Below are 22,730 nucleotides of genomic sequence, written 5' to 3'. Positions count from 1 at the left end.
TTATTTTATTCAAACTCCCACAGAGTCATGCATGCAAGGCTGATGGTGGAAAATGATGGGAAACGACTCATCAGCAGAGACTCATCAGTAAACATAAGTGTTCCATTTGTTCCAAACAGGAAATGACACACACACACACACACACACACACACACACACACACACACACACACACACACACACACACACACACACACACACACACACACACACACACACACACACACACACACACACACACACACACACAAAAGACAATTCGAATTCCACTCTGGAGGGTGATATTGTCGGATTTATGCTTTAGGTCTTGGTTGGGTAGAGAAGAAATTCTGAAATAAAACCCCAAATGTCTTTGAGTGCAAGTGTCGGATTAGGAAGGCCCTGATCAGACAGGTGTGTTAGAGGATGTGGGAATATTTGCCACAGTTTAACTTGACCCCCCCACCTCATGAACATAATACCAGGATAAAAATGTTTAATCAATAAATGATTTTGTTTACCGTCATATTCATAACATGATATCACAAACAGTTGCTCATCAAAACAAGAAAGAAATATCTATAAATGCAGTCGTGACCTTAATCAATGTTAGCAATATTAAAGATTAGATGTCAATATTAGCGTTATTGGATTGGATCTCAGGTAATATGAATCTATGAGTAAATTAAGTGAAATGCACTGAACGAGTAAACAGGTCAATGGTTCCAGTTACTGAATGCTAAGTGCATTACCAAAGGAAACATTTAAACTTTCTCTACATGCTAAAGCTGTGTGCATGGAGCTGTAGGCTAGTAAGAACCAGTTTGGTGTTTAGAGAATGGGGTTTTATCGATGTGCCTTTCCAAAGTCAAAATAATACAAGAGCAAAATTGTAAGGAATGGGTTTAACAATGGGTTTGCCTGCTCTAACGTAAGCTGCAAATGTTAGCATCCCTGGCTAACTAGCATCAGCAGTAACTTAGCATTACCTCCAAAGTCAAAGCACATATTATTTGGTGATATTGTTGTTGTGTGGGATTTTGTGTTATTTTGTGTTTAGTCACATGTTGAGAACACTCGCTGTGTGGGAGCCAAGATGCTCCTACATTAGAGTTTAAGATAGTTAGTGGCTCAGTCTCAAACTATATTAGGATTGGGGAAGTTTACACTCCAATTGATTTAGTTAAGTTTGCCAACACACTGGTTTGTCTCGGTACTTACTACTTCAATTGAATCATCGTGCTTGAAAATAAAAAAAACAGAGAAGGCAGCTTAACAAGCGGTCAACTCTCATGGTAATTAAAGTGACATCAAACAAAGATGAGGTTCTTTTGCGTGAGGTTTTACTGGTTTTGGCAAGGATTCATTTTCACATACGGATCCTGCCCTGTTCTTTCCAGAACTCGGCAATCCTTTGAGACAGTGCGAACTCTGCTAGGCCCCTGCACTCATGGGGGGTGAACCCCACCAGCGCTGTGCCCTTCACGCCAACCCCCTCTCTCCCCGCCAGCTCCGTGACCCTTGCCGTGATGAGGGAAGCTGGAACATGGCAGTACGGCTGGCCGCCGATGCTGAAACACGGCCACGGTTCACCTGCAGTCGTTTCACTAGTCGGGCTCCCTTTCACGCTTTCCACATTACAGGCGATTTCCACAGCGCCCTCGTGTGGCAAGGCCAGCACCTGCACCCCAGGCAGCCCCCCCGGGGTCGACTCCCTGAGGGCCGCGGCGATGCTGCGTCCCATGGCCATGTCCTGGGTGTCGATAGTGACGTTGCAGTTCATGACGTACGGACTGGCTCCAACACCTGCAGGACATCAGCCAAAATCAGAACACAGAAAACTTAACCCGTCTCATTTACTCTTCTTCAGGAAGCGCAGTCCTGCATTTTACTTTCAGCAGACAGCTTTTGTTATTGCAGGAAACAACCGCAGAGGAATTGAGCGATTGTATAAGGAAGTGATGAAGACCTTCTCTGGTGAAGGAGTTTCGACCTTGCCTCAAAATACAAACGTGTTGTTGCTCGATTACATTATAGTCTACCGAGGCTAGCGTCGGTGGTGAAATATGGATATTCTGCCACTCACGCAATTGATTTCTCCCTGTAAAACTGTTGGAAAACAATTCAAAACAGCAGGTCTAGAAAGACGCTCTTGCTCTGAGGGACTGACACAGTTAGTCTTGAGATAAACAAAAGAAACGGTCTATCAAACACCTTTGATGTTGCACCAGAAACATCTTAAGATGACACGACATTGGCAATGATTGCCAAGTTTTTATGTAAGAATAAGTAAACAGCAGTGGATAACAGAATGGACAAAGATAACAGAAGGTAGGTCACACCAACAGCTGCTTTTAAAGGATACGTCCGTCTTTCAATACTCACATCACATGCCATATTGTCTATTGAAACAGTGTTCGCTCCGTGTAATCACTCCTCATGTCCACAATGGCCATGAAGTGATGACTCTCTAGTGTGCTAGCGTGACTACACCATAAGAAATTGGAGGACAAAATCAGCAGTCCTCGCTGTGTGCAAAAATTCATCCTAAAGTTCAGCTGGAGCTCATGCTTATGTCAGCAGATACCCTTTTAATTTGGCTAATTTAGACTTCTGGAGCCTCATATTAGCTTCGGCTGAACTTTAGAACACATTTGTTACCCAGACATGTACCCATGGTTCTCACCTGTTAGACCAAACGGTTTCTGTGGCTGCGGCCCCATGTCGGGCCTGATTGCCTGCAAGTCTGGCGTCTTCTTGAACCAGCCCATCTCCTTCCTCCTCTGTGCCAGCCCCCGCTGAAGGGGGGAGTCTGCCCAGCCGAACAGGAAAGCACTGGTGCCCTGGACCCGCTCCGTGAGTCCCTGAGCCACAGCTGAGCCCCGGCAAGAACGCAGACGTGTTAGTTAACCAGCAAGTGGAGCGCATGTCATCACATGCACGCAACTTCAGGAGCACGAGAGCAATGAGAGAGTGACAGACAAAACACACCTGAGGGGATTTAATTCAGACGGAGGGAAATACACGGACACACGGACTGCTCATTACGCGCATGCATAAATACAGTGCTTGTTAGTGAGTTTGACAATTATTATTCTGAAATCACACCGCACAGATTAGCATACATCAGGCATGCTGGCACACATGCTGGGCTGCTGCTTATTATCAGCAAGACACGTGGTTGTTAAGTCAGCTGGCAAACTGTGAAACTAATCAACAGCACAGGAAGCTAAAGATGTCACCTCATCAGCCACTAAACACATTGCTCTAGAACTCATTACAAATACTGTACGGCCGATGCATAAGGCAGATACTTTCTAAATGACTGAAGAATAGCCCAAAACAGGGTTGAACGAAAAATGACAGGTGCCCACTGCAAAGGGGAAATTGCAACTTCAAGTCACATCTATTACATGTGTCATCCCTGTGTGCACACACTGGATGTTTACTCTACTTGAGCCATAGAGTCAAGACCTGTTCATCTCAGTCCTAAGCAGGTGCTGCAGAGTACAAAACAAAAGATACGAGTAATTGCTGCCTTGAAATGGAACTCGTGAGCTCATGGTTACAACACGGGATGTCGTGCACACAGTAGCCTTGGTGTTCAAGGGGTTAAGTCGTGAGAATGGTCTCATTCACATGAACGGAGGTATCAAAATAACTCCGGATATAAGTGCATTTTAAAACTGTCAGGACCTAATGATTTAAATGAGGGCTATTCAAGTGTTCATACGCTGATTTAGCTCAAAATGATCCGCTGATTTACAGACATCTATTTTCCAATGTAGGTCCATGGGGACAAGTATTTTTGGGATAACGTCACAATCTGGCATCCACAAGCTCCCAAGGATAACAATTTAGCAAGCTAGCTAGCGGATACCATTTAGCAGGAAATGAAAGGCATAATGTAAGAGGAAAAAGATGAGTCCGTTGGGAATGTCAACATTTTCCTCAGACATTTAAAATGACAAAGAAAAACTCTATAGACTAAAATAACTATATTAAACGTGCAAGATCTGACATTGGGAGAATTTAGATTGCCTCTCAATGGCTCTTAACATGGTGACGGCGAGCCAGCGGCCCACTGCTAAGGGTGCTAACAATGCTAACAGTGCAAACTATGGCGAAAGTGCTGACAGAGCTAACAGTGTTTACCTGAGGGGGAAGAGAGTGCAGAGAGGCTGCCGTGAGCTAACCAGGGGAGCACGCGCACGTGCACTAAAAGCACATTTGGCCGGCCCGGCTAGGTCAGTAAAGAAAGGAGAGGCTCAGATGACATCACACACAGAGGGTGAACCTCCATGGCCTCCGCCTTTTCTGAAAAGATCAGCCAACGCGTCACAAGTCGTGAACTCCGAGCTTTCAAGACAATTTCCACTGAGGAGGTTGTGGCTAATACAAGAGGGAGGCGTTGATATGAACTCCTCTTTCTCGTGAACACTGTAAACATGACCTCATTTGAAGGCAACAAATGACGGTGCCCTGAAAGCTAATGAACAGATACAACAAAGGACAACAACTGTACGCTCAACTGACAGGGACATGTATCTACGTGCACTCACACACACACACATGCATGTACAAATGGCACCTCACCCCGAGCCTCTTTAGCGCAGTCCTCCACTCCCACCTCCTCCCCCAGGGGGTAGAAGGGCACGAGGTCGACGGCACCCATACATGGGTGGACCCCCTTGTGGGCGCCCATGTCGATCAGCCCGCAGGCTTTCTCGCATGCAGACAGAACCGCCTCCCCTTGAGTGCAACAAAAATGACATCATAACAATACATCAAACATACTGTCAAAGCCAAGTCCTGATGTGATGGCTAAGAAAATGTAACTAGTTTTTCTCTTTATTTCTTTTTATTTAAAGTTGTTTGTTAGCTTCAGCAGAAATTCTGATCCAAGACTGAAAAAAAACTGAATTCAATATGATGAAAAATAGAAGATGTGGTGAAATGAAGCTGTTTCAGTCTTTAGGAGTGAGTGGAAGACAAACAACTGGAAACCTCGACAACTCTGGCTGCATTGCCAGAAGGTCGTGTTGCGGATAAGCATGCAATGAGATCAACTTTTCACTGTGATCTTTGCCAGAAAAAAATGTTCATCCTGATTTTTTTTGTGTGTGTTTAAATCCCTGACAAAGCTTAGGATCCCCCCCCTCAGAGGATTGGAGAGCAGACTGAATCCCAGCTGTAGTACTGCTGCAGCAAGTAGCTGGCTCTATTCTTCCCTCTGCAGCAGGAGAAAGAACGTAAAACCGTGACATTGCACCACACATGTAAAAGTTCAATACTTACCGATAGAGTCGATACTGGCCACAATGGTGATGACGGAGCGGTTGTAGTCACAGTCGTTAAAGATGTTCAGCACCGTGATCCCCTCTCGTCTAACACCTGATGTATAATTGTAGAATAATCGTCCAGGTTTAAATTGTGTTTTAGGTGAGGTGCCTGAGTCTTCTCAGGTCACTATGAAGCTTTGTAGCAACATAACAAAAACAGAAACCATGTCTAACAGCATCATGGAGGACAGGGAAGTGAATGTGGGAAAACAAAGTATTGTGAGTAAGTCAATTTAATAATGTTAAAATTAAGAATACTCAGGAGGAACAGCCTCCGGACTGATTTTAGCTGTCTTTAGCATCCTTAGGTGTTGTAACGTAGCCTGTGAATAAAGGTTGAGTTATTCTTTCTCTGCAAGACAAAGACCAAATGAATGCTTTTAGTAATAATTATCCCCAGACTCATGAATTAGAAGTGATTAAACATTAAATGTCACTTGCCTTCATTGTTGTATAAGGCTGCCCTGGCCACAGTCTCCACCAGGTCTTTCCTGCGAGCCTCGGAAACATTGAGAAGACAAGCCACCAGTCTTCTGCCAAAGGACCTTGAGGCCATGTTTCTACCGTGGCTGCTGCTGCTGAAAGTACAGAATGTAAACATGAAGTTGACTGACCAGACTAAAGACGAACCAAAAGCTGAACAGCAGCCAGTCACAAAACAATATTCCACTATTGCCCAAATGTACCTTGACAGCAACGAAGCCAAGTTAATGGCTTTCTTCACCATGCATGACAACACATGTTGAAGTACGTCACTTTCTAAACGAAAAGTTGAATTCAAAAGCAACGCAGTAAGAAGGTTTGCTTCTACAGGTGTATTTGCTCTGCTAGAAGCTTAAGGTACTTGCTACTGTTGGAAAACTTCAGATAGATATGTCTGTGTATCTAAAATCACTTTGCTGACTCCTCTCTACCTGTGATATTGTTATAATATTAGCATTTACCATTCTTTATAATTGTCACTTGTGGCCATCGTGGCTGCTGCTGAACTAGTTACATAGATTGTATGCACACTTCCAAGTGCAAACATTTGTTTCCCCATTTTTTGTTTTCTACGCTCCTTTTAAATGTGTCACGATAAGCATTTACATTAACAGTGTTGTTTTGTCTCTTTGCGAGTTATTTTGGCAGGTGGGTGAGATCTTTAATAAATGCATGACTCTTAAACTGCTGAATGGCAACTGTTCACTCCAAATAACAATACAAATACTTGTTTTTGCCTGTGACAAAATTGTGACCGAAGCATGCAAAGTGTCCCATGCTGACAAGAGAGCAGCTCTAGAAAATAAACTAAAGGGCATGACTCCAGGAAATACAAGAGTACAATCTGTGTAATATAGTCGAGACTGAAGCTGCAGTTTAATAGTTTAATTTAAGTAGTCCTGTGGGTATTATTAAACTGTCTCTCCATATCAGTGCCGTTTGTACAGTTACAGAACGTGTTCAAAGTCCATGATGGAGTAAGCTAACTCACTGACCTGCAATTCAAAAACATGCAATTGCACCTAAAAATCGGGCCATAAAGAATAGCATACTTGCGTTACATTAAATGATCTTTCAGCATTGACATGTGAAGTGCATTTTTGGTGCTGATCCACGGGGGGAAGCGCATTTACGTAAACACCAACCTCCATGCACCGTCCACGCAAATACACACAGGTACTTTAGCACTTGTGGCTAAAGATGAGAGAATAAGTACAAGATGGTTGTCTCCTGTTTACAACCTACTGGCAACCGGTCTTTTCTGTTGGACGCTAAATTTTGCTTCGAGCCTGTAACGTATTTTGCACAATTGTGTAAATTATTCATCTTTTGCGAACTTCGTTTTTTATTATTATTTGTACTGTTTTTGTGACTTATTATTGTCTATGTATGTATGTACTTTTCATATTAGGAAGAATAACCCAAACCAGACAGGGCTGAAAAACTAGTTTAAGAATGTTTGCAAAGCTTAAAAATTGCATATTAAGGGCCGGGTGTTGCAATGGCTATAAACAGCTACATGCATTACAAAGCAGTATTTTAGTCTGTCTATGTCCCTTCCAAATGAAGAATGAATAAGTAAATGACACATAGATCTAGCCCACACAACATAGAAAAATGGTTGCTGAATTGAATAAATTTGTCATGTTTGCTTAATCTAGAATGTATAACATTTATGTATCTATTTCCTGCATTGTTTTTATCTGTATAATGCCTGTAATATTTATGTTTACATTTTTCTCACATATAATCAAGAATTTAGTCTTTTCTAAATCTGTTTAATTTAATTTCTTTATCCTAAGCGCTTGACAAACTGGACGGTCTGGTGTGCTTAACTGACGAAAGCGGAAGTACGAAGGAGAACTTCTCTCACGTCTCTCCGGAATCAGAAACAAATACATGCGCGAAAGTGCTAATGGCTTGCTGTTGTGTAGCAGAGCTGATCTCCGTGGTCAACTCAGCAAACACTTAAATTGTAGTGCACCTATATGCTGAAACCTACGGTAAATGCATTCAAACGGCACAGATCGGGAGCGAGCGAAGGACTTTGCAAAGTTAGCGGAAAGATTAACGTGAGACAACTTCCGGTTTTCTACAGACTAACATCCGGTTTTCAGAATAAGATACCAACAAAGTATACATATTGCATAATGAAATGAGATTAAATGAATTATATTCACATTAAGTCTAAAACATGCTACCTGCATCTCCTGAGTTAAAGGGAAAATACACCTAAATTGTGCGTAAAGTGTCTTTATTCTTTTATTTGAGGGTTGCTGGAAGTTAATAATACCTGACTGACAGTCAATTAAGATATTTTACGAAGCAAAAACTCTGAACTGAATTTGTATCTTCAAATGGCAATTTTTTTAAATGTTTAAGGTGCTATAAAAATGTTTTTCTCAATAATTCCACATAATGACTCATGCATATATGTTCAGGACAAAAATGGGTAATATCACAATATTTAAGGTGCTATAAAAACTATTTTCCCAATAAACCCAGATAATGACTGATATGTATGTGTTGAGGACATCGTTGACTCCGCCCATATTGAAAATTTGACATTTCTACTGTACCAATTAAGAGATATTTCATAGTAAAAGTCATACATTTGAACTGAGAAAACGTCTAATAAATGGATATTTGAAGTGTAATAAAAAGTATTTTCTCAATAAGTTCAGACAATGACTGATATGTAGGAGAGTTGTCATACATTTGTACCAAGAAACGGGTACATTTCTGAATATTTGAGGTGCTATAAAAACCCTTTTCTCAATAATTCCAAACAATGACTGATGCATATAAATTGAGGAAATCTCTGACTACACATATACAGGAAATGAAACATTTTTACTGTCGTAATTAAGAGATTTTTTAAAGTAAATGTCCTATATTTGTTCCAAGAAATATCCAATAACTGAATATTTGAAGTATTATAAAAAGTATTTCCTCAATAATTCCAAACAATGATTGATGTATACAGGTACATCTCAATGAATTAGAATATCATCGAAAAGTTAATTTATTTCAGTAATTCAATTCAAAAAGTAAAACTCATATATGATATAGATTCATGACACACAGGGTGATATATTCCAAGCATTACTTGCTTTTAATTTAGATGATTATGGTTTACAGCTAATAAAAACCCAAAATTACGTATCTCAGAAAATTAGAATATTACATAAGACCAATTAAAAAAAGGATTTTTAATCCAGAAATGTTGGCCGACTGAAAAGTATGTCCGTATACAGTATGCACTCAATACTTGGTCGGGGTCCTTTTGCATCAATGCAGCGTGGCACGGAGGCGATGAGACTGTGGCCCTGCTGAGGTGTTGTGGAAGCCCAGATTGCTTTGATAGGGGCCTTCAGCTCGTCTGCATTGTTTGGTCTGATGTCTCTCATCTTCCTCTTGACAATACCCCATCTGGACATAATCAATATATTGCAGTAACCTATTCCAAATAGGCGGGCTTCCATCAGCACCCGCGAATAATCTACAACCTCTTTGTGCACCTTGCTGTTTCCCCCGACACACTTCCGGTGATCACCGGATGTTGCTAAAGTAGCATTGAAACGCCTGTGAAGTGAATTGGGACCGGCAAAATGTGTCTATACAGTGTTTACAAGGTGCTATTGGAAACCTTGGTTTGTAAATAGTTGTCTACACACTCCGTATATTCTCTGTTGATATCGAGAGAAGCCCCGGCCTCGGGTAAGCTTTATATCTGCTACGTTTAGCTAGCATCATAGACAATGTAGCGTAGCACTAGCAAGCTAGCCCAGTCGACTAATGCTACCGCAATCAGATTAAAGTCTTCTGTTTCTGTCGTGTTCATTATTTTAAAACTCTTAACAGGTGGTCGTTGCGGGGGGGTGCATAACCATTCCCATAATTATCATAGGGGTTCCTGTTTTGAACGGGTAACGTTAGCGTTACACGTGGTATATGCAAGTATTTTTTAATTTATTAGTAGTATTGGGTTAATCAACTGTCCAGGGTTAAAAGGAAAAGCAAACAAATTGATGAATGAAAACCAAAAGCCATCTGAGAAACAATGGGGTTGTCATATTTTGAAAATGTAAAATGAATACCCAGAAGTGTTTATTTCTAATGTTTTCTAATTGACTAAAACAAAGAACATCTCTAGTTCAGGCCTCATCGGATCGTTTGGAATTTAATAGATATCTTTCAGGTTACTATCCAGTTTTTTTTACCCTCAGGTTTTCATCGCCTAAAGAGTGCGTCATCTTTTTTTGTATTTGTTAAGTAAACAAGACTATCTGCGAGATATTGTCTTTCTATATAGTAATCTTTAACGCTCGTCATTGGAGCCACCAGGTTGTACTGGGTCTTACAATATCAACATGTCACATGTGTAGTTGAAATTACTTTATTAAGCCACCTAGTTTGAATAAGACCATTTAACTTAGCAAAAAGCAACATCTTGGTTATGGCTTAGAGAATGGATGTAATTTTATTTTATGTGTTACAGTGCTGGACGTTCCTGACCACCTTGCCATTTTGACAGAGGCAGACCGTTTATATTGTTCTGTATGTTTTTCTTGCAGTGTTCTTGCTGTGTCTTACCAAACTGTGGACCATGATGGAGCGAAGAAGAGCCTTAACTATTCCATTTAATGTTGAAAAGGATAACCGGGTATGTGTGACCCATGTTTTCACGACATTCATGTAAGCTTGCAACCTTTTTGTACTGAAGTGACGCTTGCTTTATGGCTGCCATCATATTGTGCTGTTCTTGTGTTGATCCCAAGCTGGTGGTGATGTGGGATGGATTAATGGCTCTACTCTCACACAGACCTGCTCATGTGATTGCTATATTGCTAAATTCAGTTGATCAGTGAACCCACTTCCCTGCTGTTAAAAGAAATGTATCTCAGCAAGAGTTAGACATTTTTTTTGCTGATAATCGTTAAGCATAGTCAAAGCTGCTACTACGCTACAATAATTAGCTGCAACAAAATATTATTTTCATTATGGATTTTTGCTGTTTCTCAGTTCACCATGCGGCCTATAAAGTGTCAGAAAATGTAACACAGGTTCAAATTCTGTTCATTAAATTGCTTGTTTTGTGTGACCACGAAAACAGGATCCATTACCCAAGACAGATAATGAGCAAATCCTTACAAGTGAGCATAAACCAACCTCCCGGCTAACATGCAGCACAGACTTGTGTCATTACAGCAGCACATTTGCTCCGTCCCACACTCAAACATGTTTTTTCTAAAAATAAATGTGTCCACAAGTGCTGTTTATAGGCCTTGTTTTTGACTTTACGCACATGCTTCAGTCTGCGCTCAGCGTCTCCTCTCCTCATCCCTCTCTGTGTGTGCGAGTGTAGACGTACCTCAGAGTCACGTTTCCCCCTAAATGGCGGCGTTTTGAGGCGGCTGTCTAAAGTACTGTCCAGCTCCAAACCCATGTGTGATGCAGCCTGCAGAGGCTTCAGCTCTGCCCTTCCGCCCCCTCTGTGGGTTACGCTCCGGCATAAGCAACTTCGACGAGGGCTCTGGCTTAGCTCGTCTCCATGACATGACCCGGGAAGAGCTCAGCCAAAAAAAGAAAACAACAAATATACAAATACCAAAATCTACGCAACGAACAAATAACAGTCAAATACTTGGGTCCAACCTTAGTCACAATCTATGCTTATTTGCACTTGCTGTATTTTGCACACATGCTTTTGGGCTGTTGCTTGGTAACTAACCACACTGTGAATTTTAGGTGGAAAACCCACTCAAAATCTCCGTGCGATGTCTTTCATCACAGTGTGGAAAGTTAGAAAGACAGGTACAGCGATACCTTTGTTGTAACCACACAAACACATGTCACGGTGATAGTATGGTTATTCTGGACTATATCTGAGACTCTCCTTCCCTTCAACAGGTTTCCTGGACTGCATTTGCAGGTTGCAAACACAGACATCGTAGTTCCCAGCATATGAATGGATCCATGCAGTTCGATCACAACTTTGTAATATTTGAAATGGCCAGGTAAGCAGACTACGGTAGTTGGTTTTGACAGATGGACTTTCTCAGGGTGTTGATTGCAACGTATAATTCCTAGTTGTTGTTCTGCCTATGAGTTAAACGGACCCATTGTGTTGTCTGTACTAAACTAGGCTCACTTCCTGCTTCGCTACAGTGCAGAAGCTCTTCTCGGCTTTGCTGATATGTGAAGTGATATCTAAAACTGCAACACATTTAGACAGATTTCCTATAACAACTAAATCACCGGGAGGAAAAGAAGGCTGACGTTCCTGCTCCACCTATGATTATGAATGCGACTACGTGGAAGTTTAACTCGCACACTCACAAAAAAATGATCGCTTATGTGATAATATTGGTTGCAGTCCTGAAGCGCTGCATGCAATGTGCCAACCTGCTCACCAGGAGCGGTCGGGGGTTCAGCTGCTCAAGGAAACTTCGACACTCTCTGGAGGAGCCAGAATCAGCCAGGAACCGTCAGTTTACCAGTCGACGGCTCTACCAGCTGCATCATGCCGTCCCGCTTCGATCTCCGTCATCTGGCAGACAGCCAAAGATGGAACAACTGGAAAACAGACTTGATTCATTATTGAGACCATGACACAGAAGTAGAGATGACTACTGCTAATTCTGGACATGCGAGTGTTCACGAAGAGTCCAGCGCCCAAACGTGCACAATCTGTAACGCCAACCTCGTTGATTCCAAAGACGATGGAGAGAACAGCGCTCTCCTTCCGGGGCTCACCAGACTGATAAGGAGCTGCAAATGGTTTTCTTGGATGCCACTAAGCTGACCTGCCACATCTCAAATCGCCGCCGTTCAACACCGAGCATCTCTGCCTGGTGTTCAGGTCCATGGCTGGAATCAAACCAGCTGCACTGCAATACTGTGTTATGTGCTTATTCAGCTTATTCAGCTGCTGCAGCGCTCCATGTGTCTCTGTCTCATGTGAAGCACTTTGAAACGCCGTGTTGTTGAAAGCGGTGCAAAATAAATAAACTTTCTGTTCTGTAGAGTTTGATTGCAGTTTCTTAAACTTTCACAAGATGGGGCTCTCACCCTAAAATTCTAACATCATTTTTATTGAAATGATTCACAGCAGTGTTCAGTGTTTTTCTCAAGCAATATTAAAATTATAACTTCAATTTCTTAACCCTTTGAACATCTAAAGCAGTGTTGTAGGCTGCACCTTTGGAGCTCAATGTATTCATGATATATATATATATATATATTCAAGTTATCTTTTACACAGTTTTTTACTTTTAATATGACTGCAGATACTGTATGTTAATTGTACAGGTGTGCTTTTATTAAAAACAAATATTGCCAGCTGTAACTGATCAGCCGTACACGGCTTTATACAGCGTTTTGCAGATGACATCGCTGTGCGTTAACGGTGATGCTGCTCCATGCGTGACAGAAACAAATGCTCTAGGTGTGATGTTACAAACATTGTAGAAGTATCATGCTTTCCTCACTGATTGTACAGAAACCTTTAACACAGTGACTCAATGTTTCATATAAATTTGGTCTTAAAGCCGTTACGGCCTTTTCATCTGAGAAAATGACTTTTCTATCACCTGCTTATTAAATAAAAATGTATTTATGAGCACCGTGACTCAAGGCCAAGCTTATCATGACCGCACACATGGCTTATCTACACCCCTCCCTCTGGATCCTGTGGTAAACACAAGGCCTGGCCTGCGATGGTAGATGCGCTGTAAGTTAGAATACCTTGAATACTTTGCTCTAGGACGGTTGTGAATAACTGCTTCTATGTTTCATCCTGTAGGAAGAAGCCCTGTCTGATCTTGACCAATGTCCTAGAGACAGAACCCGGCAAGGAGTACATGGAAAGGATAAAACAGAGTCGTGCTTTGGGGAGTCGAGGGTCAAGTACACAGAGGGGCAGCCGTCGCTCCAGGGAGGAGCCGCTGATCTGCAAAGACATGAGGTCCAGACAGAGGGAGGCCAGGAATGATGAGAACAAGAGTGTAACCCCTAAATGCAACCAGAAGACCACCTCTTCGCCCGCTCATAGGTAGGAAGTCCCTGTTAAGGCAATACTGTGGCTCTGTCCAAAGGTAACCAACTCCACCTGCCAGCACCTCGAAAGCTTAACTAGCACGTTATACCTTGTACGTTTTATTCTGTGTAATTAGCGGAATGTAAAAAGTTGCTTTTAATTGATGACTTCCTGAAGATTTATTTGAATGGTCACTTCTCTATTTTTCAACCTGGACCATGTTTTGTTTCAGTGTCTAACTGACGAACAAGGAGCCAGACTGCAGCTGCTCACCGTCACCTTTTAATGGAGTTTGGCTTTGCTGGCTGAATCTCTGGCGCTCAGTATTTTCCAGGAAGGAAACGTGCTGATTTTATTTGGAATAATACCTCACGGAAAGCTTTCACAGCTTAGATTCTAGTTCAAATATGTGTTTCTGCTTTTGTGTTTTTGTCTAATTTCTTTGCTTCGGTACATTTTTTTTCGTATATGAAGTTCCAATGACTTAAGTTTTACTCTACTTTGTGTGGCTTTGTCTAAACAATGAGAGTTCTGCCTCCAGCATAATCAGAGCAATGTGTTAATTCTTCTCATTCTTTCTTTAGGTCAAGACTCAGGGGAAGATCACAAAACGTTGATGGTGACGTGGAAATAGAGGAAAACAAAGACATTGCAGAGGTGATAATAGGAAAGGACAACGGAGACGACTTCGCTGAAGTTGTAGGTGTGTAAACATGACGGCATTCAGACGCACAGTTGCTGAAGTGCTGGTGCTCTTCATGACCGTTGTATTTCACCGGGTTATTCTCGTAAAACTTTGACTTTATCAGTTCTGCTACCGCTCTGAAAGCGTCACGCTTACATTTCGCTACTTTTCCCTCTTTGTCTCGTACGTCCTTTAAGGGTTCTTCCAATGGGAACGATGTATTGATACTGCTGGTGCTTTATCCAGAGTAGATAAACAGATGCTACACTTTATGTAGCATCTGAAATAAAATGCTACAGAATTTGCTATTCCCTTACACGCATGTCTTCTCTATTTTCTCATCATAGTGGTAGCAGTAGTGGCTGTCAGGCTGCCAGTACGGCCTGTGTTTATTTTAGCCTGATAGCTTGATCAGTATTTATCTGTCTCATACAGATTGTGGGTTGTCAGTGAGCTGGGGGCCTGCCGTGGATACAGGAAGTTGTGAGGAGTTCCCCCCTGCTAGCATCAAGGACCGGTTGACTGATCCAGAAAAAGAAGTACAGCACAGTCTGGTGAGTACCGAGCAGGGCCGCAGAGAAAGCCTCAGAACTCTCACTTCAACCAAACATTACCACAAAAGGCTTAAATGAATGACCAGACGTGCACCTCATTATGTTAAAGTGATTGCATTTTTTCACAACATCGTGTCTTGAATACGCCGTTGAGTCAATTTTAGGACTCGGTAACATTTCCATGGCACTCCGACACGGCACAACTCTGAAATGAATACCATCACATGAATGTAAATCCACAGACGTTTTCACCTAAGTGGATGAAATTCTGAATATCCAGCAAAAAGCTTTACATGCCACTTGTGAACAAATAGGACATTAAAACTTCACTGACCAGATAAGTTTTAAAATCCATCAGCCTGTTCTTTCTCGATATCAGTAGTTCATCTTTGCACACCAGCACGAGTTATCCGATGAACTAACGCCTAAATTGAGGTGCTGCGTTCTGTGCTGTTTCCACAGAAGAGGAAAAAAAAAGATGAAGAGTCCCAGTGCAATGGGACAGGCAGCCCCAAACGCCACCGCGAGAGTGTGCTTCGCCTCACCGGAGAAGACAGAAGAGATGGAGGACGGGCACCGACACGCGCTTGTCTGGAGGAAAGTGGAGAAGACGGAGATTTGGAGAGCCTGGACCGTACCATTGTACAGTTCACGGTGGGAGCGGATGATCAAACAGAAGTTCTGCTCCCAACCATCTGTCCTAATTCAGAGGCCGGAGACTCTGTTGGTACCCCCAGAAGAAGTCTATCGTCTCGCCAGGACAACACAACTATAACCTCTGAACCCAGTGAGTACAACACAGGATGAGATCTTCTCGACTTGGAAGCAGCATTCTGCGGAGAAACTCGGTTAACGGAAGCACTGAGCTTCTGTCAGCTGTTTCTGAAACTGGCTCTTGGAAGAACGGGCATAATCAAATTGTTTCTTTTTTTCTCCAGTTGTGCTGTCCAGTGATGATGAGGAGGAGATTGGTGACGCAGCATCCAGCACACTGGTCACTATGGAAGACGGAGTAACACAGGAAGCTGTGGCCAAACAGCAAGACGCTTCTGATACAGAGCACATGCAGGTTGGCAGAACGTGTCCCTGTATTTAGTTTGAGCCATACCTCTTCAGAAACACATTTTATAAAAGATCAAGCATGTTTCCGACTGACGACGTAGTCCTGTATCTGACTCCATAAGACCAGAGCGGAAATAGATCTCTAAACATGATCGGAGCATTAAAATGCCTCCATGTTTGCAGGACAGTGCCCCCTTATTTATTTTTTATTTTTTTAAATGTAGCCATATATGAAAGAGCATGTTGTAGAGAGACCTGCAGTCACAGAAGCTAACAGGAGCCTCATAGCAGCTTCCTGTCACTTTCCTGCTGTAACAAACTCATCTTTTCTTTTTTCTAGATTTATTTAGTTTTGTACGTACTTTTTAACCCCCATTCCCTCTCAAGCTAACGAGACTTTATTGAGAGCGATGTTTTTACAACAAGATACCAAAAAGTTTCAGTAAGCATTGCTGTCAATTCGTGTTCCTGCCACTAGGTGGAGCCAAAGTAAGGGCGTTTTAAAACCTACACATAGTGGCTTAAAAATATTGGAATTGGAAAAATATTAAATTGAAAAAGTAAAGACTGGTTTCGACTCTATTGCTTGTCCTTACAGCTCGATCTCATCGCAGTATTTGGGGTTATTGTACTGTAGTTGTGTACTACTGTTTGCACTCTTTTCTCCAAGCTGAGTGTGTTTGTGTGTTGCAGGTGTTGCGTGTAGTTGTAGATCTTCCTGGTTCATTGGAAGTCTCTTCGATCCCCAGTATAGACTACTCCTTCTCCACGCTGCACTGTGGAGGGTACCAAGGGAAAGCCAATGGAGACTTCATGGTAAACTGTGTAAACTACATAAACTCACATTCGGTATTCGTATCACATTTCAGGGCATGAGGCGTAACACCTTTTTTTTTTTTATGCCTCTTTCACAGATAGCAGACCAACAAATCATAATTCCACTGACAGGTAATGTTGTGAGTAGTTATTTTAAACGTTGGTCTCAAGTACACTGAAGTAAAATCACAGTGTTTGTAGAGGAACGGTGGCCTGCTTGAGCTCTTTGGTGTGGGCTGTTTAAACTGCTTGTTTTGGTGATGCTGTCGGCGATTTGAGAAATATTATGTTCTATGATTTGAAAATGTTCGTAGGATTCACACTAACTGATTAGGAAAGCTCTGAAGCTGTATGTAAGCATCTGCAGTGGCATGATTGGAACGTCTACGGAGAGAAGCTTAAATCTGGATGGAAGATGGGATTGACTTTTTTTGGTTTTGAAGTTGATGGAAAGTATTTACTGCTACAGGAGGGGAACATGTGTGAGGCATTCTTCTTAGTGTGGTGAAGACAAAGACTTGGCGAGCTGCTGAACTAAGCTCACCACCTCGTTCTCTCCAGACGCCGACGAACAGGTGGAGTTGGTATTAACCCTTGATCGTAAAGACCTGAGGAGGTACAGCGTGTGGGAACAGCAGGAGCTGGAGGAGCGGGAGCTTCACTTTAAGGATGGCGAGGAGTCTCTCCCCGTTGCCGTCCTTCTGTTTTGTGTGTCACAGAGCGCTGCAGCTGCTACACAGCGAGAGCTCCTGAAGCTGTGTGTCAAAGAAGACGGAAACACGAGCTCTGGTGAGCACACTTCAAACCTCACATTTAATGCTTATTGGAGACGCGTAGCATTTAGGCTGCAATCGCTCTGTATTGTGTGATGCGTCACATTATTCCGAATGTAAATCTGCACTTTTTATTTGAACAGACAAGGTGAGCCCCTTCATTCTGCTGACGCTGAGCTATCCTGTGGCGGGAATGGAGGGGGCGTTATTACGCTCCCTCCTGGACATCGACTGTCTCAACAGTCTGACAGAGGAACAGTCCATCCACAATGCAGACCAGATCAGTTGCTTGGAGGACTTCCGCTCTCCTGTTCTTTCTCTGGACGATAGCGTGGCGCTGATCAGAAGAACTGGACTGGACTCTCATCTGTTGTCTCTGCTCGGCCTGGAGACCACTGACTCTAGTCTAGACCCGGACCAGGACGGTCCACCTTGCGATACGGACGATGACGCCACACCTCACATCCTGCTGGAGGTTGAGTCGCAGAAGGAGACCGTGCTGGAGACGGAGACGGAACAAGAGGAGGATCAGAAAGAGCAGGAGCTCCAACATCGGCCTGAGGTAAGTTTGTTCCCAAGTTATTTGTTGGCCTTTAAAACAAAGCAGTATCTCCCTCATGCATACGTTTACTGGTCGTGCCCGGTTAAATCTGTGGTATTTTGCCATATTTGACTGTTTATCATCTCCTGTTAATCATATTGCAACGCCTCAGACTTCTGTCCCCCTGACCCCCGGGCTGTGAACCACTTGTTTACATGGTCAGTGTTAAATTATTACATGTTGCTCCTGTGATGTGAATTTGCTCCCTCAGGAAAAGAAGAAGGAGCCCACTCCTGTGTACACGCTGTGCCATCGTAGAACCAAAGGATCCTACCGCGTGTCCATGTATAAACCACACTCAAGCATGACTAAATTTAAACATCAGGGCCTGGCTCGCAGGCAAGTAACCTACCTTATCATATCTGCAGCTTCTCATGCAGCCGGACCCAGCAGGGGTTGGCACGTGGCTTCTTGCAGCCAATGCAGTTCACTCTTACAAATACAGCACTACAGCAGGGGGATGCACTGATCCAGGGTTTTCTCTCAGGATCCTGAAACATTAACTCGCCGATACAGAATACAGATCTTTAACCAGCCCAAATTTAAAACTGAATCCTGAATCACTGAATGCATGCAACTGGTGGAAGAACGTTTTTTGAATGGCCTTCACATGTATGCTTTCTCTGTGCATGGACAGCTACTGCCACTGTAAACCGGCTATTCTTTCTTCCACCTCTGCTTAGGTTGATCCAGTTCCCGCCCCCTCCACTGAAAGGAGGAATAACCGTCACAATGGAGGACCTGCGTTGCCTTGACACCGGGCACTTCCTAAATGATGTTATCATTGACTTTTACCTCAAGTAAGCGATGCATTGAAATATTTTCGCTCCTCACAAAGATTGTTGGGAAGAGATCCGGCGTTTGAACCGATCGCGTCGATGTGTTTTTGAACCAGATACGTCCTCCAGAATGCCTCTGCTGCTGTGGTCGAGCGCTCCCACATCTTCAGCAGCTTCTTTTACAAGCAGCTGACCCGGAGGGACAACGCCAGTGAAGGCATCACCAACGACTCGTGCGTAGTGCTGCCAAAAACAATGAACCTAAAATTAATCTTTTCTGTTGAGACTTTTCGTGTGTAATGGGTCTGCTCTGGTATGTGCTGCTTCCAGGAAATAGCCACAGCCTTGTACTCTTTGAGGCTGACGATGACAATCTTTTTTCTTTTTGTGTTTTATTACCAAATGACGGCAAGGCATCAGAATTGAAACTCCATCACAAACCTAATAATTGTTCTGCATATAAATGTACATATTTCTATTATTTCTATTTCTTGTACTGGCATGTTACAACATACTGATGTCGTCATGATTTTTGCAGACATACATAAGACTTGGACCTCCCAGCACTACTCAAATGTCTATAGTTGATTATATGTTTGTGAATTACTGTTGATCTTTGTGTGCCTCCAGCTGTCAGAGGCAGAGGCGACACCAACGGGTGAAGACATGGACACGCCATGTCGACATCTTCAAGAAGGACTTCCTGTTTGTCCCTGTCAATCAGGAGTGAGTTAAAAACGTCATGAAGAGGTGTATTGTACAGAGGTTTTTCTGTATATCACACTATGCGTCACATTGCTCTGTTGTCTGTTTAGGGCTCATTGGTATTTAGTCGTCATCTGCTTTCCTGGACTGGACGAGCCAAAGTCTGAGACCTGGAGTGGGCCAGGCGGCGAGTTGCCGGAACAAGAGGTGGCTCAGGGTTCTGAAAGCCCAAAGGACGACGCAGAGACTCCGCCCACATTAAACCACAGTGACGGCTTGGACACAGAGACGGGTATGTTTGACCAAATGACACGGAACGAGATGAAATTACGGCCGGTCTTTGCAATTCTCCTGTGTTTTTGTTGTATATTTCAGGAACTTTATTGATTTATGTTGTGAATGCAAAGTTCATGGTTGGTTTCATGTGTTTTAGAAAAGCCTCAAGAAGATTCCACTAAAGACCCATCGCCCGGTCCAGTGGTAAGATGCATTCTGTTCTCTGCTCACGAGGAATAACTCCTTGATCTAACAGACAAATGTTCAACAATCTTTAATTGTTCCTCCAAGCCTACTCAGTGTCATTTTGTCTTTGTTTGTAGAACTGCACAGAGCAGACCTTCCAGAGGAAAACTGTTAGCAAGAGGTGAGTGTGCGGTTACACGGAGCCACTTTATTCTGCTGCCTGATGCATGACAATAAGAACTGGTTTGTCTTTAAATGTAAAGCACTTTGGTTGAAAAGGATTGTGATGGGTACTTTCAGATATATTTAGAGTCTGAACTGTGTCTCGGAGGTTTGTCTTTTCATACTACAACAGTTATAGTAAATGGTCTTGGTGGTCTGCTTTCAGTCGCATACACACTGCCCCGTAAACATCCAATGACAGACGTGCCTCTCTCTCTTCTGTAGGCCGTGTATTCTTATCATGGATTCCCTCAAACTTTCTCTCCACGAGCGAGTCTTCAAACTCTTACGGGAGTAAGTATGAGGCTTCTAATCCGTTCCGTCTGTTGCAGCATGTGTGTGTGTGTGTGTGTTTATGAATGGATGGAAGATAATGTGCGTTTGTCCTTCAGGTACTTGCAGTCGGAATGGGAGGTCCGTCGTGGTTCATCGACGGACTTTAGCGCTGATCAGATGCAAAGCTCACACTGCAAAGTTCCCCTTCAAGACAACAGCAGCGACTGCGGCCTCTACCTGCTGCAATACGTCGAGAGTTTTCTGAAGGTAAAGAAGCTGACAGCATCTGTTTATCGAGAGCATCACCTTTAAATCTGCATGTTTTGATTGAAGCTCAGTGGGGCATTAAAATGTTTTAAAGCATGTACACGGTATTAGAGAATGAATTCTGCTTCTGCTCTCAGGACCCTGTGGTGCACTTTGACCTCCCTCTACACCTACAACAATGGTTTCCACGGCAGCAGGTGCGGGGGAAAAGAGACGAAATCCGAGATCTGGTACTTAACCTGAGCCGAGATCAGAACCTCGGTACGAAGGGATAAGAGGGATGAAGCAGCTCTTCTGTGCAGTGCGTCCCATTCCCGTAGCCATTATAAAGCACCGCTCATCGTGAGCGCAGGACTTCTCAGCGTGAACTAAAAGGATTTCCTTTGCATTCGATGCTGTTATTGTTTTCCACACGTGTAAACCTCTGACTGTCTGGATCCTGTGCGTGAACATGAAGATAAACAAGTAGCTGTTTTTACAATAGATTACGTCTAGACATGAAATTGTTTCTGCACCCCATGACTTTTTATGATGCAAGATTTTTTTTTTGATAAAAACAATTTGTATTTATTTTGTATGTAGAAAGAGTATAACAACGGTAACGCCAAGATTTGACATGTTCTGCTTTCTTTGCTGACATTTGCTGGGCATTTGAAGTCATGTTTTATCTGTCATGGGTTTTGTCATCAAACCTGTTCTGGTCCTGCATTCTTTGCATAGATACACCTTCACTGGATGAACACAGGCAGAGTATAACATACATTTGCCATGTGGCCGACCCGGATTTCATTAAAAGATAACTTGAAGCCTTTGGGAACTGGAATCCCGTCATTAACTCAGTTCCATGTTTATTGTTAGTTTGCATATCACATATTCTATATTATAGTTTTGATAGTCATAATAAATTTTAATTATGTTATTGAAATACAACTTTCATAAAGTTCAGGGGTGTACATACATTATCAGCATGTGTGATGGTATGCTATCAAATGTAAAAGCTACTAAATTCAGACCTAAGACATTGCTGTCTGTCACAACTGTTGCCTAAATTCTTCTCAGCAGAGTTGTGTAGTTTTTTTCACTTTTTGTGCAGATGTTTGTATCTCTTATCCCTTAATGTTTTCTAGGCGTTGTGTTCGAATGTACAGAAGCTGATTCCAAAACTTTGGTTTCAGTGATGTTATTAAAACTTGTCGACCAAATAACACTTTTGTGTTCATCTGTAACCACAAACCTGGATAGTTGCATTAAACATGTTTTTTTTTATGATTAAATACCAACCGGCCAATATTTGAGTAGGGTCCTGACTCTTGACCGCATGTCCCACAAGATGAGGATTACAGTTGGGTAGTTAAAACAGAAAGGTAATGTCTGTGTTGTAAATAAACCCGTTTATTCCTTTTTATGTATTAAGTTTCCTTTGGCTCCTGATCGATCGATCTGCAAACACTTTTTTAATAATTCTCTTTTTGACCAGAGGAGCCAACTTTGTTGTTCTCGGGTCAAAGGCTTCATTTTAAAATGCCTGTCCGTTACAATGCCAATATAATCTGTCCGGAGGGTTGCATGGTCGGCTTACGTGCATTGACTGTCTCAGCGTGTCAGATCCCCTCTGTCTGACTCCGAGTAATCGCCCCCCCCCCCTCCCGTTCTGCATGGCAGTGGGCTGTAGCTATCAGGTGC

General features: G+C 42.7%; 2 protein-coding genes across 5 annotated transcripts; one reads left to right on the top strand and one right to left on the bottom strand.

Annotated features, from left to right (window-relative positions):
• Nucleotides 1-235: 235 nt before the first annotated feature.
• On the bottom strand, nucleotides 236-5,583 carry ftcdnl1 (formiminotransferase cyclodeaminase N-terminal like 1). The gene is made up of 4 exons (XM_079276855.1): nucleotides 5,278-5,583; nucleotides 4,576-4,731; nucleotides 2,666-2,854; nucleotides 236-1,785 (listed from the first exon to the last, which is right to left on the bottom strand). The coding sequence occupies exons 2-4, from the start codon at nucleotides 4,682-4,684 to the stop codon at nucleotides 1,349-1,351; spliced, it is 735 nt and encodes a 244-aa protein (XP_079132981.1). The 5' UTR covers nucleotides 4,685-4,731; nucleotides 5,278-5,583; the 3' UTR covers nucleotides 236-1,348.
• A 3,790-nt stretch (nucleotides 5,584-9,373) lies between these two features.
• On the top strand, nucleotides 9,374-22,360 carry LOC306783321 (sentrin-specific protease 7). Of its 4 annotated transcripts, XM_079276914.1 has the most exons (24): nucleotides 9,374-9,524; nucleotides 10,382-10,470; nucleotides 10,921-10,960; nucleotides 11,556-11,621; nucleotides 11,718-11,824; nucleotides 13,612-13,860; nucleotides 14,430-14,548; nucleotides 14,966-15,084; nucleotides 15,547-15,871; nucleotides 16,023-16,153; nucleotides 16,840-16,962; nucleotides 17,061-17,094; nucleotides 17,524-17,751; nucleotides 17,879-18,297; nucleotides 18,548-18,675; nucleotides 19,020-19,136; nucleotides 19,232-19,348; nucleotides 19,746-19,841; nucleotides 19,931-20,112; nucleotides 20,254-20,300; nucleotides 20,420-20,463; nucleotides 20,730-20,798; nucleotides 20,897-21,047; nucleotides 21,185-22,360. In XM_079276914.1, the coding sequence occupies exons 2-24, from the start codon at nucleotides 10,451-10,453 to the stop codon at nucleotides 21,320-21,322; spliced, it is 3,069 nt and encodes a 1,022-aa protein (XP_079133040.1). In that variant the 5' UTR covers nucleotides 9,374-9,524; nucleotides 10,382-10,450; the 3' UTR covers nucleotides 21,323-22,360. The 4 variants fall into 4 exon arrangements, with proteins under 4 accessions (XP_079133040.1, XP_079133041.1, XP_079133042.1 ...); XM_079276915.1 differs by lacking the exon at nucleotides 10,921-10,960; XM_079276916.1 differs by lacking the exon at nucleotides 11,556-11,621.
• The last annotated feature ends 370 nt before the right edge of the window (nucleotides 22,361-22,730 follow it).

The sequence above is a fragment of the Melanostigma gelatinosum genome (genome assembly GCF_949748355.1).
Source record: "Melanostigma gelatinosum genome assembly, chromosome: 10".
Taxonomy (NCBI): domain Eukaryota; kingdom Metazoa; phylum Chordata; class Actinopteri; order Perciformes; family Zoarcidae; genus Melanostigma; species Melanostigma gelatinosum.
This window is presented reverse-complemented; position numbering and strand designations above follow the sequence as displayed.

Bases quoted from the DNA above. Each gene is read 5' to 3' on its own strand.
- ftcdnl1 (XM_079276855.1), bottom strand. From the start codon at position 4,684: ATGGGCGCCCACAAGGGGGTCCACCCATGTATGGGTGCCGTCGACCTC. The intron at 2,855-4,575 runs GTGAGGTGCCAT...GCCGGGGCTCAG, and splicing joins CTGCGCTAAAGAGGCTCGGG to CTGTGGCTCAGGGACTCACG. The intron at 1,786-2,665 runs GTGAGAACCATG...GATGTCCTGCAG, and splicing joins GAAACCGTTTGGTCTAACAG to GTGTTGGAGCCAGTCCGTAC.
- LOC306783321 (XM_079276914.1), top strand. From the start codon at position 10,451: ATGTTGAAAAGGATAACCGG. The intron at 17,752-17,878 runs GTGAGCACACTT...TTATTTGAACAG, and splicing joins AGACGGAAACACGAGCTCTG to ACAAGGTGAGCCCCTTCATT. The intron at 21,048-21,184 runs GTAAAGAAGCTG...TTCTGCTCTCAG, and splicing joins ACGTCGAGAGTTTTCTGAAG to GACCCTGTGGTGCACTTTGA.